At 36.4% G+C, this 19,014-nt stretch overlaps 1 protein-coding gene across 1 annotated transcript in view; it reads right to left on the reverse strand.

Moving 5' to 3' along the window:
- LOC149422643 (dipeptidase 1-like) overlaps positions 1-19,014 on the reverse strand; it is a 480,722-nt gene that overhangs the window by 64,495 nt on the left and 397,213 nt on the right. The window contains exon 2 of the mRNA XM_089633431.1: positions 10,840-10,887. Within this exon, the coding sequence (XP_089489557.1) occupies positions 10,840-10,887 (48 nt within the window). The remainder of the gene's footprint in view (positions 1-10,839; positions 10,888-19,014) is intronic.

Below are 19,014 nucleotides of genomic sequence, written 5' to 3' on the forward strand. Positions count from 1 at the left end.
CACAACCACACAAGCGTTTTTGTCTGGCTTGTGCACTCAGCCAGGCCCCGCTACTTTTGCCGGCCGGAGGAATCCCGCCGGCCCACTGAACAGGCGCTCGCGCCCACCCAACTGCCTTTATCAAGGCAATCTTTCACGCAAAACACTCAACTTACGAAGATCCACGCTGGCCCCCACAAACCGCCCGCAAGCACCCGAGACGTGCTCCCTTTTTAAGAGGAGTCACCGTTCGACACAGATGACCATGTTCCCGACCCGGATGCTCCCCATTGACCACGAGGACTCCCCGGTCGTGGTACCGCCCGGCGCTCGCCAAATTGCGCATCGCACTAAGACCGGGACCGTGCGCCTTACGGTCCCCGCACCACAGCCCCGCCCCGAGGACCCAAGGACCCGGAGACCATCCACAACCACGGCTCCCACGACGCCCGACGCCACCGAGATGACGGAGCCCGTAGCAGGCCCCTCTTGGGCAGCAGGACCCAGTCCTGCCCCCACGCGCCCCCCGATAGGCCCAGCGTCGGCCTACGTGGCGCCCCCGAGACCGCAGCAGCCGATGGAGACGGCTGCCCCCCAGGATGGAGGCTGGACGAGGCCGTCCAACCCCGTGAAGAGGCCCATGTCCCCACGGGGACCACAACCGCTCCAGTGTGGCAACCGTTTTGAAGAGTTGCCCGAGGTAAGCGAAGGCGCTGGCGCGCCGCGTATAAAGCGTGCCAATACTAATACATCTTTCTCTCCCGCAGGTACCGGCAGGAGAAACCGCGTTCCCCCGGTTGTGATGACCCTGGGGAACATGACGCACGCGCAGATCACAGCTGCGGTGCAAGGACATCTGGGAGCTGGTAAGCTCTTCACTTTCAGATACAACAGGGGCGGCACGGCTAACATCTTCGTGCGCACGATGGAGGACCACCGCGCCCTTACCAACGGGCTGCGAGCGGAGGCTCGCGGCTTCCACACGTTCACGGCCGAAGCGGAAAAGATGAAAAAAGCCGTCATCAAGGGCCTGCCGCTCGTCGAAGTGGAAGAAATAAAGGCAGATCTGGAATCGCAGGGATTCCCAGCTGTGAAGGTGGTCAAGATGACCGCCTCAATTGAGTATCCCCTATACTTAGCACACTTCAACAAGGAAGTCAACATGGGACAGCTGCGCGCGGCCGTCAAATACCTGTGCCACTGCCGCATTCGCCTCCAGAAGCACAGGAGCAACCATTTACAGCACGGCACCCAGTGCTACAGGTGCCAAGACTTCGGGCATGGGTCCCGAAACTGCTCGCACACAGCAAGGTGCGTAAAATGCTTACTGGAGCATGCTTCGGCAGAATGCCCCAAGAAGACAAGAGATGAGCCCGCCGCATGCTACAACTGCTCAGGCCCGCATCCCGCCAACTACAGAGGCTGCCCCAAGCGGGTAGCGTACGTCGCCTCAATACAGCAGCGACCTGCCAGAAGGGCCCAATGACCGCCGGCAGAACAGAACCCGAGCAGGCCACCTCCTCAGCCGAGGACGGATGGACGCACATGGGCCAACGTAGCCGGAGGCACCGCCCCCGCCCAAGAGCAGCGCGAGACCGCGCCGCACCCACAGCCACGCCCCCAGCCCCGCCCGCAGCAGGAGCCCGCGCGCGCGTCCACCTCTTCAGAAGACAATCTGGACTTGATGGCCCTGCTCCAAGGCCTCCTGAGGATGCAATCACAGCTCGCCCGCTGCGCAACAAGAGCAGACAAGCTCGTCATCCTGATTGAGCTCCTAGACACCCTCGATGCCTAATACCGAGACGGTGAAAGTCCTCGTATGGAACGCATTTAGCGTGCGCAACAAGACAGACGAACTGCTCGCTTTGGCAAACGAATTACACACCGACATTATTCTCCTATCAGAATCTCACTTGAATCCAAGCGTACCGCTGAGAGTGCAAGGTTTCGAGATTTATCGTGACGACCGACAAGGAAGATCAGGCGGAGGAACCGCAATATTCGTTCGGCAATCTATGACGTCCACAAGAATCCCCACTCCGAAGTTGAAGTACGCCGAAGCCACGATTATCGAAGTCACCATAGAGGGTAGAGCGCACACCATCATCTCCGTATACTGCACCCAACATAACCTAGTGAGAGAAGATCTCAATAAATTGCTCAATCTGGGACCGATTGTTGTGATGGGAGGCGACTTGAACGCCAAACACAACTATTGGAATAACTACAGAGGAAATGCGAACGGAAATACGCTCTTTACACACATGCAGACAAATACCTATTCGATAATGGCGCCCGACAGACCTACGTACTACTCGCAACTATCTAGATATCCGAGTACACTGGACATAGTACTCGAGAAAAATGTCAAGACAATATCTCCACTGCGCACACTAGACGAACTGTCTTCGGACCACCTGCCCGTGAGCTTTACTATAGGCGGCACAACTTCAAGGACCCCCAGAAAACAGCGCAATTACAAGGATGCGAACTGGGAAGGATTCAAAAAAGAAGTCAACGAACGAATTCATCTCACTTCGGGAACTCTGCGCTCGCCACAAGAAATCGACGCAGCTACAAGCACTCTCACAGAGATTCTTCAAACAGCACAAGATACACACATTCCTCTCAAAGAAATACACCCATACACGATCAAGCTTCCCGAGTACGTTCTATCGCTCATCAAGGAGAAAAATCGCCTGCGACGCATGTTTCACCGCACACGCGACGAATATTTCAAGACAGCGTATAACTGCCTGCAGAGGGAAATCAAGACCGAAATCGCAGAACTCAAGCGCGAACTTTGGGACAAAAAAGTCGCATCACTCACGCCGAAGGATAATTCCCTATGGAAAATGGCAAGCGCGCTGCGACATAAAGACTTCACAATCCCCCCGCTACAGAAATTGAACGGCCCCGGGACGGCGCTTTCGCTACAAGAAAAAGCTGAAACACTCGCCGACGGATTCGAGAGAGCCTACGCCGCTACAGACGGCCTTTCCGACCCGGCTACGGACCGGATCGTAGCTGACTCTCTACGAGACTTGAGGGAAGCGGAGCAGACAAACGCTGAAGATATTCACTTTGCTACGCCAAGCGAGATTGCTGTCACAATCAGGCGATTGAGAACAAACAAGGCGCCGGGAAGCGATCAAATTCACAACATTTTACTCAAACATCTCCCTCAAAAAGCCATCATCTACACAACAAAATTGTTCAATGCCTGCCTGATGACCGGGCATTTCCCCCAGATTTGGAAATCGGCGACCGTGCTGCCTTTCGCAAAGCCGAATAAAGATAGAACGCAGCCGACAAGTTACCGGCCGATTAGCCTATTATCTACGCTGAGCAAGGTATTTGAACAAATTATACTCAACAGGCTTGTATCACACCACGACGACAACAAAACGTTACCCGACGAGCAGTTCGGCTTCAGAAAGAGGCACTCCACGACCCATCAACTCACCAGAGTAGCGGAATACATCGCAAGAAAATTTAACGAACATCGCTTCACCGCCGCTGCGCTCATCGACCTAGAGAAGGCATTCGACACCGTATGGATAGACGGGCTCGTGCATAAACTGCACCGCACTAACACGCCCATATACCTAACGAGACTGATACAGGAATACCTAAAGAATAGATCGTTCAGAGTGTTCATAAGGAACGTGCTATCTTCAATGCGCGAGATTCCAAAAGGCGTGCCGCAAGGAAGTTTACTTGGACCATTTCTCTTCATTCTGTTTACCTTCGACATCCCCCGAGACGAGAGATGCAATCTGTCTATCTACGCAGATGACGTCAAACTATACGTTTCCTCGCTGAAAGCGAATATGGCCGCTATTTACCTACAGAGGGCGCTCGACGCGCTCGTAGAATACTACAAAAAATGGCGCCTGAAACTGAACGAGGCGAAAACTGAAGCCATCATGTTCACGAGAAAACGTGTAAACAGAACACCTGACTTTAACATCGAAATGGGAGGACACAGCATAGAATGGAAAGATGAAGTGACATATCTGGGCCTGACCATGGACTCCCGCCTCAACTGGAAATCTCACCAAGCGAAGATGCACACGCGCACGCGACAAGCGATCGGCATGATGAAGCCAATTTTCAATAGACGGAGTCCGCTACTTCCCAAAACCAAACTCCTCGTCTACTACTCGCTCATTCGTCCAGTACTCTCGTATGCGATTCCCGTATGGAGCAGCATCTCACACTCAGACCACAAGAATCTACAGACACTTCAAAATCTCTGCATTAAAATCACATACAACACGAGACTCAGAACAAACTTGAAGAGATTACACGAACGAGAACAAATTCCAACTCTATACGAATTCACACACAGACTGACTGAACGCTTTTACAAATCACTCACACTTAGTAAAAATCAACTAATACGAGACATAGGACAATACAATGCTCCGAGCGACCTGACATTCAGATACACACATAGACTACCAAAACACATCCTCATGGACCATGACCACATATGGCACATACCAGAACTAGACGCGGACGAATAGCGAGCAGTAGGTATTTCCTAAACTCCCGACCTTCTTCCCAAATATATAATGTTTATATATCTATTTATATATTTATATAATATTTTATAATTTGTATGTATATGTATGTTTATTTTCTATCTTCCCATAAGTATATATTAACATAAAAACAGACACACACACACACATCTCAAAAATGCAGGACATCATATACCGATGTTACTGAAGGCCGCAAACGTTTCAAGTTGACGTTCGGCCGCTCCTTCCTGGGTAAGGTTTTCTGCGATTTTCCTTACTCCCAACGGCAAATGCGGAAGGACTCCAACAAAAGGGCGCAGCCAAAATTTCCTCCCCATTCCCAACACAACACAAACAGACACGTATGTAGTATATGGCCGCTGTAGGTCGCCGCTGGTGCTGATGCTGGATGATGATACATGCAATTTTAGTAGGGTTTTTAGGTAACAATTTTTTTCCCTACCGAGAAAATACAAGGCCTCTAAGTCTATAAAAGCCAGGTAATATTTGAATAAACCCATATGAGGTAAAAATTGTGAGGCGCATATGACGCCGTTCTATTTGTATAAAGAACATTAACTTTAAATTCAGTAAATTTAAATGATTCACCACTTCATGGAATATAAGAATCTAGAAAATAAAAAAAAATAAAAAGGGCCTATAAATTTTACTGATCCCTCAACATAAATATTTAAAAAATCTTTTGTTATCCTACATGTATTCAAAATGACCGACTTTTGCATCTTTATATATAAATTTTTTGATAGATCTAATACGCCTAAATTTTTAATTAGAGAGCTAGGTATAATACCAGTAGCCGAAATAACGAATGGTAATATTTTTATAGTCTGAGATGCCAAATTCTTTTTATTTCATTTCCTAAATCTGTGTATTTTCTTATTTTTTGGCTAACAGATTTTTGAATATCAATATTAATATTATTATTATTATTATTATATATTGAGATATAAAAATATATACTTATCATGATGAGAATTATTCAAAAGTTGTATGAATATAATATGCAGTATTTTTACTGTTGTAGTTACAGAAAATAATAGTAATATATAGTATACAATCTGATCTAAACAACCTACACAACCTAACACAGTCATTCTTTATAATATGTTATCGGCGAGCAATACCTAATCCCATTGGCTAGGAGCAAAAATATTGTATCTCCACTTCTACATGAACAATTAGTTAATTTTTTTAATCTCTTACATTAAAATTTCGTATTTATCTACGTGTATACGTCTACATCTTTGGATGTATGTAGGTTAGAGATGCCATATTTTAACACAAGAAGATTCTCTTTTGAAGTCTGTGCTCCAAACATTTAAGCCTTATATTGATAAACTGGAGGTCTATCATGGATGATCGATAAAGCCCTACATCAATACGATATTGACTAAATTCGTCATCTATGGTCAGTTAGCGATATTGCGAGTATGGTCAAGATAATATATATCATAGAGAAGATAATAATAGTAAAAGTATCAGATAAGCTTCGGTTAACCGTCAATGTATACTCTTTTTTAGAAATCTAGTTCGTTATGCAAAATTACTGGCTTTTAAACGAACGGTGTTGAACCAAGGAAGCACTTTTAGTTTTAATTTTTTTTAATTTTTTCAACACCTTCAGTGTTGCCACCGTACATCATTTTCTTCTTTATTGTATTATCAATATCGTTCTGGCTATCAACAGCGCGATCGTACTCCTGAAAGCGGTGTAAAAACATCGGTAGTTACACCCATTGATTTCATATTGATAAACATCTGACATTTAAACAACAGGTAGAAAAATTAAAAGCAAAAATTATCCCACTAATTGGTGTATTTGGTAGAATTGCCCATTTCCTACCAACAGATGTAAAGAGGAGCTTATACTTTAGCTAAATCCAGTCCCATCTAAATTATTTAATAGAAATATGGGGAAACACATACATTACATACCTAAATGATTTACTTACAATACAGAACAAAGTTATTAAAAAACTCTTCAATTATAACCCTGACACTCCCACAAAAAAACTATATCAGGAAATGAAACTTTTGAAAATAAGAAAATTGTACGAATACAACATATTATGCCTCCTAATCTACGAAATCCAAAATGGACTTATACACACAAACACAACATTTAAACAAACGTCACAAGTACACGAACATTTTACTAGGCAATATAACAAATTGTACACACATGCTGTAAGGACTGAAAGTGGCAAAAGAGGCATTGGCCACGAGGGTGTACAAATATACAATCTCCTTCCAGATAACCTTAAAACGTAGAGTGTAAATGTATTTAAAAAAAGTTTTAATCTTAAGTTATTAGAACAAAATTAGAAAACTACTTATTTAATGTTGAATGTACTTATTTTAGTTTAGAAAGTGAAATGTAAAATTTCTTTTAACTTAATAAATAAATAAAAAATAAAATCAAAATAAAGTAAGAACTAATATTTTATTTCGTCTAAAATAAAACATTGCGCAATAGTTTTCGCATGAAAAAAATACAGTGTATTCACGCTATAATTTTCGATTCTATGCGCTAAAGTAATATTCTGTGCAACATTCACTAAGCTGTAGTAATTTTTGGCTGGTTACAGTACAGTTCTCATCACTGAACCGACACGGAGCGTCCGGCGGTGTCGGTGGTCAATCAATACATTTCCAATCTAAAATAATCGGTAAACTTATTCAGGGATAGTTCGTCGGAATCGATACCACTTTCCCAAAGGGTTTTGGGATTGCTACCAGATTTGTTTTGATTATTAATTGGAGTCGAGTTGATGAGATATACTGTACACCTTTGTAGATTTAATTCTATTTTAATTTCGAACTAAGATGCTCATAGTTGGAATTGATTCTACTTTTTAAAATTGTTTTCAAAGTTGACAACAAAATTTGTTTTTCATTAAATATACTAATTTCGGTTGACTGTGCATTAGTACTGCGTGGAATCTGGTTCGATACCTAAACTCAAATTTGCTATGAATCATTATATTTAAAAAAATTGGAACTGATTGTTTGAAGAGTTAAGAAAAGCGATAAAGTACCTACAACATAATATTCTTTAACAGAAAAATATTTTATTTCCCATAGAAAAATATTAAAGTGATTTGTCGAGAATTTAGACTTCTTTAGTTAATCAATCTTATGATTACAGACGAAATTTCGGTTTTAAAAAAAATTGGGAGTCGATAAATATAACAATAGTTTGCTCAAGCCTTTTGCCAAAATACTTGTTTTGGTTGTGTGTCTGTCTTGCGTAACACTTACTCAATGAACTAAAATTTTCTTTGAATGTAAATGTCATTTCAATTTTCGAGTTTGAATTTGAACTAATTATGTAAATAATTCAGATAAGCGATAAAGTACTTACCTATTATGATAATATTTATAACAGAGATTTTTTTAAATATAATTTTCAAAATGGGAACTGATTTGTCGAGATTTCAAACTTTCCCATGATTATTCAAGGGTCTTTAGCAATAATTATTAAAAACCCAATGAATTTAAAAAATTACGAACAAAATTAAACCTTTTCATCGATTTCCAAGATTTAAAAAAACACAATTATTATGAATATCCACTTTTTATCCCTCTAGATGAAATAAGTAATATAAATTTTCAATGAAACAGCTATTTACAAAGTAAATAATCTTGATGTATGCTTTTCAAAACACGTAATTGTTTTTACTTAAAACTGCACATTACACATGTGTGCGCTAGGCTATCAAAATACAGAACCGAACCACCGAAGACATTTACTCACAGAAGCATGTTTGTCTAGTTTATCTAATATAATGCCAATTTTCCTTTACTTTGTTTTTTTCTCATGAAAAATGTTAAAATTATATAAAACTATTTTTTTTTATTTATTTATTTATTCAAAAAACAGTTTTTACATAAAAAAAATACTCTGCACATCTCATTAGGGCATTCCTGTATCAAAATGTGCAGCTTTACAATAATATCATTTAAAAAAAATACATATATGTAAAGTTAATATAATAACAACATTAAATTTAAACCAAAAAAAGAAAAGTTTATGACACGGTCGTTTTGAGACCGGTAGACTATTACCATTATCTATTGATAAAAAGTTACACTTCTATTTTTTCGTCTCTCAATCTCGGGATTCGAGAGTTCAGGACATCTTTCAAGGAATCATCAAAATGAAAACACTTTTTTCAGATTATACTGATGTACCATTTATTGGCAAAATAGTTATGCATACGATTAAGAATTATCTTAAACCTATTGCACGGAACAATTGTGTACTGAAAGTTACTGGCTCTGTATCATTACCTTAGTTAAAGGTACAATATATTTACAGCGCTTACTGCTGTGAACCGATGCCGGACGTACTGGTTACTCATCCGGTCTCCATAGCGTGGTTTTAACTCTCCAGAGGTAAAGTAAATCTGCATTCGGCCTCGCCGCTATGTGTGAGTGATCAGCGGCTCGTCTCCCGTCTCTCCCAACTGAAGTATCGGGGTCTCAGAACTAAAGTGCCGGGTTCTCCGAACTGAAATTCAGTATTGCCGCTATGTGTGTTCCCGCTTCCCCTCCTGTTTCGTGTCCTCACTCCTATTTTTCCCTCGTCCGTAGTTAATCATTCCTTTTATGGGCATGATTTTACGTTAGCGCTTATCACTCTTCCGACGATCGGGAAATCCTTCTGATTGGACGTGACCAAGTCATGTTTTACACGTCTTGAAGATGCTTGATTAACGGAGGATATGGCAACTCATAACGACAGACAATCTACTTCACTATCCTGTGCGGGGCTTAGTAGTCAAAATATCTTATTTGAATTGGGAAAATCAAATCTGTAAAATAAGTAGGTTTCTGTGTTACCGACTGTATTTTTTCAGCTTTAGAGGCAATAGTACCACGTACTATGTTAACTGATATTTCTCTGCAGTTGAGCACATGACAATTAAAATATAATTATGCTTTTAATAAAAATAATGAATTTTTCGCTCTCATTCATTCAGAGAGCATTCATGTGAAAACATTTAAAATAAAATTCATTGCTATGAATCCTGAAATATTTTTAAATGAATTCATTTTTATATGACAGGATGACATGAATTTCATCAGAGAATTAATTAACTGACTGAGTGCAATTAAAATGTTAATTATTGCATTAATTAATGTTACATAAATTTCTTTTGTGCTGGAAATTTTTGATGGGCAATTTAAATTATGGAACGTTTTGGTTAAAAAAAATAAAATTTTAAATTATGCGCAGAGTTTTGTATTGCTAATTGAAAAAAGCGAGTGCTACATTTATAATAAGTATAAATGATCGTGATTTTTTAGATTAAATCAATATTTCGCATACATAATTATTTTATGGCAGTTCATATATTATTGTAAGTTTTTTTAAACACGGTTGATTATCAATTGTATACAATATTCACCACGTTTATTAGTAAGGCTGGTGTTTAAAAGTTAGGACATCAAAACGGTTTCTATATTCTTGCATGAATTTTTTTTTTTAAATTTATCAGTAACCAAATGGTGTGCAAGAATGCAAGCCGTAGGCCTATTGTGCTTTCTTGTATGTTTATCGTATTTCCATTACATTATTTCTTTGTCATTTAGTTCTACTTAGCAATGTCTTCAGGTTCCACAATATCTCTTCCCAGTGTCTGAGTATTCTACCTGTCTATGCGGAAAAATTGGCAATATCAAAATATGTTATTTGCGGTTAACAGAAATTTACCATCGTACTAGCTGGCCACTAAATAAATAATTCACTCTAGAAATACATTCTACGTAGTTTTTAATTGTAACCAATGTCGCTATTGACTTAATACATTGTCGTTTTAGCCCATTCAGGACTCGCTCTATCTCTCTTATACCTACTGACGTCGTATATCGCCATCACATGTGAATTTTATATATTGACTACGAAACAAGGTTTTTATTGGAAATGGCCAGATTGTCCTTACTTTTGAATCGCAAAACACGCCCATATAGCATATCACCGTGTCAAGAAACTCGTAGTACCTAAATGTATAATAGGTATCGGTAGTTTAATATCATATTTTTAATATCTTTTTAAATGCATCGAACAAAAAAATAAAATCCCGGAGACACAGAAAAATATTGAAAAATGAGAAAAAAAAAGTTTTTTTGGGTTCTCTTCTCTATGTGATGAAGATTCACCAGTTTCCCGTTATACTTCGAATTTCTGGACACCGTGTATACGTTTATGCTTTTAATTTTTTTTTCGGGTTTTATTCAAACCAAATACCAAAATAACATAAAAAATGTGACATTAATGTATTCTAAAAATATAATCTTATCTCACCTGACACGTGGTGCCAGTAGTGGAATGGCCGGGACCTGGGCAGCACATCTGGAATGAAAATAATTATCATTAGTTTGGATAGTGTTTTTTTATATTTCTCATCAAATAACTAATTTCGGTACATAATTTCCCACCAATATGTCAAAATTCATTACAATATCCATATAAATAAAAATTTAAATGTTGGTTTGTTCAAAATCTTAAATCCTTGCAAGTTCTTGATTTTTTTTTATTTTTTTTTTTATTATTTATTGAGTTAGTTGTAAATGTATAAACATACATTTGAATATAAACTAATATAAACAAGATCATATTTCATTTTGTAATTTTACATATTTTTACAATAAATATAACATTTCTTTTTAAATACATTCATTCTTCAGACTTTCAGGCATTTCATCATACATTTTTAGTCCTTTGTACATTAGGCAGTTCTGTGATTTTGTTTTTTTCATATGTGGCAATCTAATCCTATTTACATTTCTGGTTTCGTAATTATGAACATCTCTATTAAAAACAATTTCATCCTTAAAATATTTTGGCATTTGGTTGTTCATGATTTTATGTACAAAAATTAACACATTATATAATAGTCTCTTTTTTATAGAAATCCAATTTAGCTGTTCTCTCATTTGATCTATGCTTGCGTATTTTCCTTTTCCTAGTATACATCTCATAGCTCTATTCTGTATAACATCTAGCTTGTTCAAGTTTCCTTCATTGGCCAAATATAACATAGTAGAGCAATAATCTAAATGTGGAGCAACTATAGTTTTATAAATCAGCTCTGTAGTGTTTCCATTTAGTTTATTTCTTAATCTTCTAAGAAAATTGACTTTTTTAGATACCTTCTTTAGCACATATTCAAAATTTGCTGCGAAAGTTAGTTTTGAATCTAGTATCACACCTAGGTACTTAATTTCATTTACTTTTTCAATTTTTTCGTCATTAATTGTCAATTTTAACTCTGTGTTATGCGTTTTGTTGCCTATTTCCATATATTTTGTTTTGTTGACATTCAGTTTTAATTTGTTTAATTTCAGCCATTTCGCTATATTTTGAAGGTCTTCATTTAATTTATTGATTGCATCTGTGTACTCTTCACATGAAATATAGATTAATGTATCGTTTAAAATCTAAGAATGCTGCAATGGTGATTTTTTTATTATCTGTTTCTTTCTTCCATGTATCAATCACAATGTTTATTGCAGCTTCACAAGAGTTATTATTACGGAATCCTGATTGTTCGTCACATAATATATGATGTTTTTCCAAATACTCAACGAGTTGTTTCTTTATTACAATTTCTAGTACCTGTTCGTATTTTGGTAACATATTTATAGGTCTAAATTCTTCACATTTTCTGGTATTAACAACTTTCGGAATCGGGATCACAATAGATGTTTTCCATGTGTTTGGAAATTTTCCACTTCTTAACGATTCATTTATTATGTTCAGTAGATGAGGTCCTATCACTGGCATTGCATCCCTTAAAACTGTAAAACTTATTCCATCTGGACTCTCTTTTGATTTGGTGCTGTTTAGAATCTGTAAAAGATATGTTTCATCAATCTCTTTAAACACAAGTTTTTCTCGGTTTAGGGGAACATTTCTCACGCGGTTGTCTTCCTTCAGTAATGGTATACTCTGATGTAATTCCATTATGCTGTTTACAAAATATTTGTTGAAGCAGTTCTGTATGCTACCCTGTATCTGATGTGGAAATTCAATGTCACGTTTCATCCCTTTATCTTCAGTTTGCATTAATCCTTTTATGGTTTTCCACATTTTTTTAGTAACTCCTTTTTCACAGATAATTTTATTTTTGAAGTAATCGTTCTTACAAACTTTCAGTTGTTTTGAGTATTTATTTCTTGCATTTTTGAATGCTTTCCAGTCTTGTGAGTTTCTTGAGATTTTTGCAATTTTGTACATTCTATCTCTTTTATATTGTATTGATTGTAGTTTTATGTTATACCATTTATTTGTTCCTCTTATTTTAGTAGTTTGGATTGGTATTAACTGGTCGATTACTTCTTGAAGGTTATTTATTAATGATTTAGACTTTTCATTAAATTCCATTTGATGAAGTTCATTCATATCACCCAGAAGTTCAATTAACCTTTCACTGTTATATTTTTTATAATTTCTGTATTTTATTTCTTTGCTGGTTTTCGTATTAGTTCTTTTTGTGTTATCTGTAATGTGTATAAGGTTATGGTCGGTTATTTTTGGCTCATCTAGAACTTTTACATTCAAATCTAATCTGTTGGATATGACAAGGTCAATTAACGTCCTGGATTTATCCGTTATTCGTGTCTCACTTTTAACAAGTTGTTTCATTCCCGATGCTTGGATAATTTTTTTAAGTCTTTTAGTATATGTATCATTCAAATTTTTGAAATTTATATTAAAGTCACCAGTTAGGATATTATTTTCTTCCTCTTCTAGGTTTTGGGTGCACCAGTTCTCTATAAATGATAGAAAGTCTTTGGTACTTGCATTTGGAGAATGGTAAATTACTCCGTATACTCCTTTCTTATATCCAGAAGTTATCCTGATCGCAAGTATCCAGCAGTTCTTTTCATATTGTGTGTTAGAAATAACTTCATATAATATGTCTTTTTTGATAATTATTATTGCTCCCCTGTATGTCTACTGTAGGAATCACAGCGTATTGTTGTATATCCTTCAAAAGTAACTTCGCTATCTTCAATATCGCATGTTATGTGAGTCTCGCTTAACATTACAAGTGCAGGATCATTTCGTTCTATTAGTATCTGGATTTCTTCATTATTCGATATCAGACTCTGAATATTTAAGTATATAATTCCTTGCAGTTGGTTGCATTTTATAAAAAATTTACCTTCTTCTTCTCCAATTCCAATTTCCTTTTGTATACTGGACATTCGAAGCTCCACGCTGGATGATTTGAGTCTAGGTTTATCTTCAACTTGTTTTTAGTATTAATACAATTATTACACTTTTCTGTTCCTCTAATAGCCTTGCATTCTTCACTTTTATGACCACCTGTACATTTAGGGCATACAAAGGAGTCTTTTTTACATTCGCTCCCTTTATGGTTGAACCCGTAGCATTTATAGCAGCGCTTAATGTCAAATGCATCAAATACTCTGACCCTTTCCCATCCAATATTTATTTTTTGCATTTGCAACATTATTCCATGTGTTTGTGTATCTACTTCCAAATATATTATATATTCTTCTCCTGTTTTTAATTTCTTGTTTTTTATTACAGTTACTTCCATTTTTTGTGGTTCTTCTGGAAACTCGTTCTGAATTTTTATGTTCTGAACGATTTCTTTTTCATCCATTTTATGTGTTACTCCAACGACTTTTATTGATGGGAATCTTTTATCCGGGATCTTCGTTGTATATTTTTCACAGAACTTTATTTTTATGTCTTCCTGTAGTTTTTCAATATGCTGACTATTTCTACATGTAACAATTATTTTACCATCCTTTGCATTTTTTATTCCCATCACTCCTGTTTCAATTGGATCAATTTGTTTTTTAATATCCTCTTCGGTTTTCTCCGTGGTCTGCTCTTCTTTCGGAGTGATAATAATTTTTTTCCCCAAATTTTGGTATTGCTTATTGTTACCGGTAATTTCCTTAAGTATTCTATTTTCTCCAGAAATATCGGCCATTTTTGCTGCCATTTCGCTTATTAACCCCAAAATTGTAATTGTTTTCGGGGTTAATTTATTAATTTGTTCTTTGTTTAGTTTTGTCGAACTGTCATTAATGCAATTTTGTAGAATTAGAACTGCATCTGTGGCTTTATCAATAAAACTTTTAGGATCCATCTTGAGTTACTTTATTTATTTCACTATTCACGGCAAAAATCAAGTTTTATGTCCGTTTATCTCAGATCACCTGTCTATTTTAATGTTTTTCTGTGGTTTTCTTCTGTCAAAACTTTTAATGTAAACTTTAAAGATATATTGCACCTTGTTTACTCAAGACAACGAAAAACCAATTATTTGAATACATTCATTTACCACTTCTTTTTAAAACGATATATTGCTTGATTATTTTGAAACACCAATATAGCAACACTTTAACATAATTTAAGGACAACTTTATTGTTATGTTCAGAGTTCAATTCCATAGACACTTGATGGCCATGACATTTTTGACACAGCGTTGCGTTTGAATACGTGTGTGTGTTTATATAACGATATTATATAGGTGTCATCTGCGACAGGTAAACACATGTTTTTTTGAAAATCAGCGCCATCTGTTGGACGTAAAAGCAACACACGGTATTTTTACTCCATCTGCACAGACAGACTGAGCCACATTGATGCGTGGCGGGGTACAGCTATTTTATAAAAAAAACGTGTTTATTTTATTTCGAGCATTAAAATTACAACTTTATAAGCGAATCCGGCGTTCATAATTTTTTACACTTTTATCACACATAAGCCTTAGAGATCTCACTTTTACTATATAATAGCCTTCAGTTTACTTTCATCATTCTGTTTTTAGTTACATGCTTCACCACCAGTCAGAATCGGCATTCTTCCACATATATACAATTATATAACATTCCATCTTCGTTCTCTCTCTTTCAAACGAAATGACTTTGGACTTACGTTCATCAACTCATTCTGCATATTCATTTAATTCATCTTCGTTCTCTCTCTTTCACACGACATGACTTTGGACTTACTTACGTTCATCAACAACTCATTCTACATATACATTTAATTCATCTTCGTTCTCTCTCTTTCAAACGCCATGCCTTTGAACTTACTTAGGTTCATCATCAACTCATCTTATATATACATTTAATTCATCTTCGTTCTCTCTCTTTCACACGACATGACTTTGGACTTACTTACGTTCATCAACAACTCATTCTACATATACATTTTATTCATCTTCCATACTCAAAAAAACATACTGATATAAAATACTGTTAATTTATTAAAAATCTTTACAACTATAAATAATTTGAATTTATTTGTTTTCCTGTTAAAAATAGGACTGCAGGTATTTAACGAATGAATTGACAGAGTTTATAACAAAATATCAGTTGAAAGCGAGTGTTTTATGAGTAAGGCGGAACACGTGTTCATACAAATACGGATTTTGATATTTATTAGGTAAAGAATACGTGTTCTCAATATATTCTGAATGACTAATATTTTATCAATAAATTGGCATGCTAATATCAATCAAGACTTCATAAATTAACCGAAAAACTTAGGAGATGTAACGAAATTTTAAGTCTCTACGACTTCTACAAATTTTTTTTTTAAAAAAGCTACAATTGTGCCTATTCCGCAAGACAAGGTTATTTTTTTACCGTATAACTTAGAGTAACTTATGCAATAACAAAGTCAATGTCAAGACTCTCCTTAAACTCTTTAGTTTAAAAAAAATGGTCAAGGGACTAAAATAGTACCTAAACGGAAATCTGAAGGCAGCATCAGGATCCTCATTCAGTTATCGCCTGCGTACTTTTTAGAAGAAGGCTGTTTTGTTAAACTCATCTGATATAATGTACAGAAAATGTAAAGCCTGGTGTTTTTAAATCAGAACACGTGCTGCAGACAGTTAACACGGAGATATCAGATAAAGGTTAGAAAAGAAGATGTTCCCAAAGATTCTAATTTTGTGATTCGCGAGTACAACCCTCTATTCCGTCAGGAAAGATTTTATCATATTTCTGATTTTTCTTTTGTGTGTTTTTAACCAAAAGGTTACGAGAAAAGGCTTGAAAAGAATATTTTTGTTGAAAAAGACTGACTAATGAAAGCCAAAATGGTAAAAAAATATTGTGTCGGTTTCACATAAAACAATTATTGCTGAAAAAATAAAACGAAGAAGCAAAATAAGTGTACAATAAATATTATTATTCACTTCAATGTACAACTGTTCAAGTCTAATACAAGACAATTTTGGTTTTGTATACTAGCATCACTAATTAACTAACCGACTTCGCCCAAGTTAATGTATCCCAACATTACTAATTAACTAACCGACTTCGCACATTTTTTTACGTATACTAACATTACTAACTAACTAAGCGATTTCTCCCAAGTTTACCAGTCAATTGGGTTCATTTTAAAAGTGGATACACTATTATTTAATCATACTAAGTATTTGTTTCAATTGATCGTGCTATACCTTCCTCGGGCATCATCGACTTCCTTAACCATTCACTTCCAACGCATATATTTTCCCGACACCTCTTTCTTCGTTCATCACGTATGCCTCATTTTATTACAAATGTTTATTTGATATGTGTTTTCTATCATTCGCTTCATGTTACCCACATTTTTACTGTTAAAAACTACATTATATCGACTACAATGCGAATAAATATCTAATTCTACTGCATATATAAGAGTGAAGTCTTCCTCGGGCATTCCCGACTTTTTTAACATTCACTACTGTGGGTATACTACACTGTTTATTAAAATTTCATTTGATGGAGTTCTTACTGGTATTCTGGATTATTTTTACTATTGCTTTTTGTGTTTTAACGAGCTGCTTCATGTGGGTATTTGAGGCAGATCAATATCCAAAAAACCCATATTCTATAAGTGATTGGCAAAGAGCACAGTAGACTTTGTACAGATTATTTTTAAGCATATCACGTATTTTTCTAAAGTAGTACATGAGCTATGTGAGTTTCTTTGAATGCTTTTTATGTTGGAGTCCCGTCGAAGATATTTTATGCTTCTAGAGTGTGTTATAGTGTCGTAGTGGTGTGATTGCGTTTTTCCTTCACATTCATATCATTTAAGAGCATAATCATCAGCTGACTGTCATCTGTCTGTTATAGAAAAGTCAAATACAAATTTAGTTTTAGCATTAGTATGGGTAAATTTTGCGTTAAGCCATTTTCGCAGAAGGACAAGCCATTGTTCAGCTTATTATATTTAGGTTATCCATCACTTTCATTGAGTACAACGACAGCATCGTCGGCAAAGTTAATTATTTTTTCTTTGGTGTGTAAGTTGTAGATATCATTGATATGCGTCAGGAATAATTAAATACGCTTCCTTGCGGTACACCGTATTTGATTGGTATGCGATTATTTTTTCGGTGTTCATTTTAACACACTCTGAATGTTCTTACATGTAACTTATTAACAGGTTTAAAGTTGTGTTTGGCATCTCAATTTCTTAAAGTTTCCTTTCCTTTTTATGGTCTATCGAATCAAAAGCCTTTTGAAGGTCTGTAAAAATTGCCAGAGTTTTATTTCCTCCCTCTAAGCTTTTTGTGATCGTATTTATGATATCGTCTATGGCGTCGGTGATAGTCAAAGATTTTTAAAAACCATAGATTTCAATATAAAGTACATTTTAAATACATCTTTTGTTGTTTTTTTAGTACTTTTCCAATATTTTGAGAAAGTATTTAGAAGGCTTGTCGGTCGATAGTTATTGATATCATTTTTACACCCTTGTTGTTATATATGGGTGAACAGATGCATCTTTAAAGGAGGTGGAAAATATGCCTTTAGTAATGGGCGGATTGATAAGACGTGTTAGTGGTAAATTTCAACTGCATCATTAAGTTCTTTTCATAGATTGGTAGCTTCATTTGGTTTAACTGCATCATTAAGTTTGTTTTCTAGATTGGTAGCTGCATTTGGTTCAACTGCATCATTAACACGGCGTGTAATTTGTTTTGCTAATTTTGTCAAGGTTTTCGGCATATAGAGAGGGAGCCATGTTAATGTTCAGTTCAACGATTTTTGATGTATTGCTGGTGGATTTAGAATTGGTCACTTCATTTATAATTTGCCACATTTTTTTTGAAGTTTCGTTACATGTTTCTATTCAATTATTGCAGTGGGGTTCTTTTGTGGTATTTATGAAGTTTTTGCAAATATTTCTATTTCTTTTGTAGTGTCGTAGCTTGTGTTTTTTATATACAGCCAAGGCGTACGTATATTTTTAAGTGAAATATTCTTTACAGTGATTTTGGTATTAGACACTGTATTATTTTGAATTAGAAGTAACTAATTAGAACAAAACATTCAGCCAAATCGGTCCGGTAGTTTTGGAATCTATAGGGCACAAACAAAGAAACATTAAATTATATGTGTATAGATTTATTCGTGACAAAGAATTTTTGTATGTCTAAGAACAATACATTTTCAGCGTTAGACAAGTGAATTGTATTTCTT

This window comes from Hesperophylax consimilis, chromosome 7, assembly GCF_061612785.1.
Source record: "Hesperophylax consimilis isolate HC1 chromosome 7, BYU_Hcon_1.0, whole genome shotgun sequence".
In the NCBI taxonomy this organism is placed as follows: domain Eukaryota; kingdom Metazoa; phylum Arthropoda; class Insecta; order Trichoptera; family Limnephilidae; genus Hesperophylax; species Hesperophylax consimilis.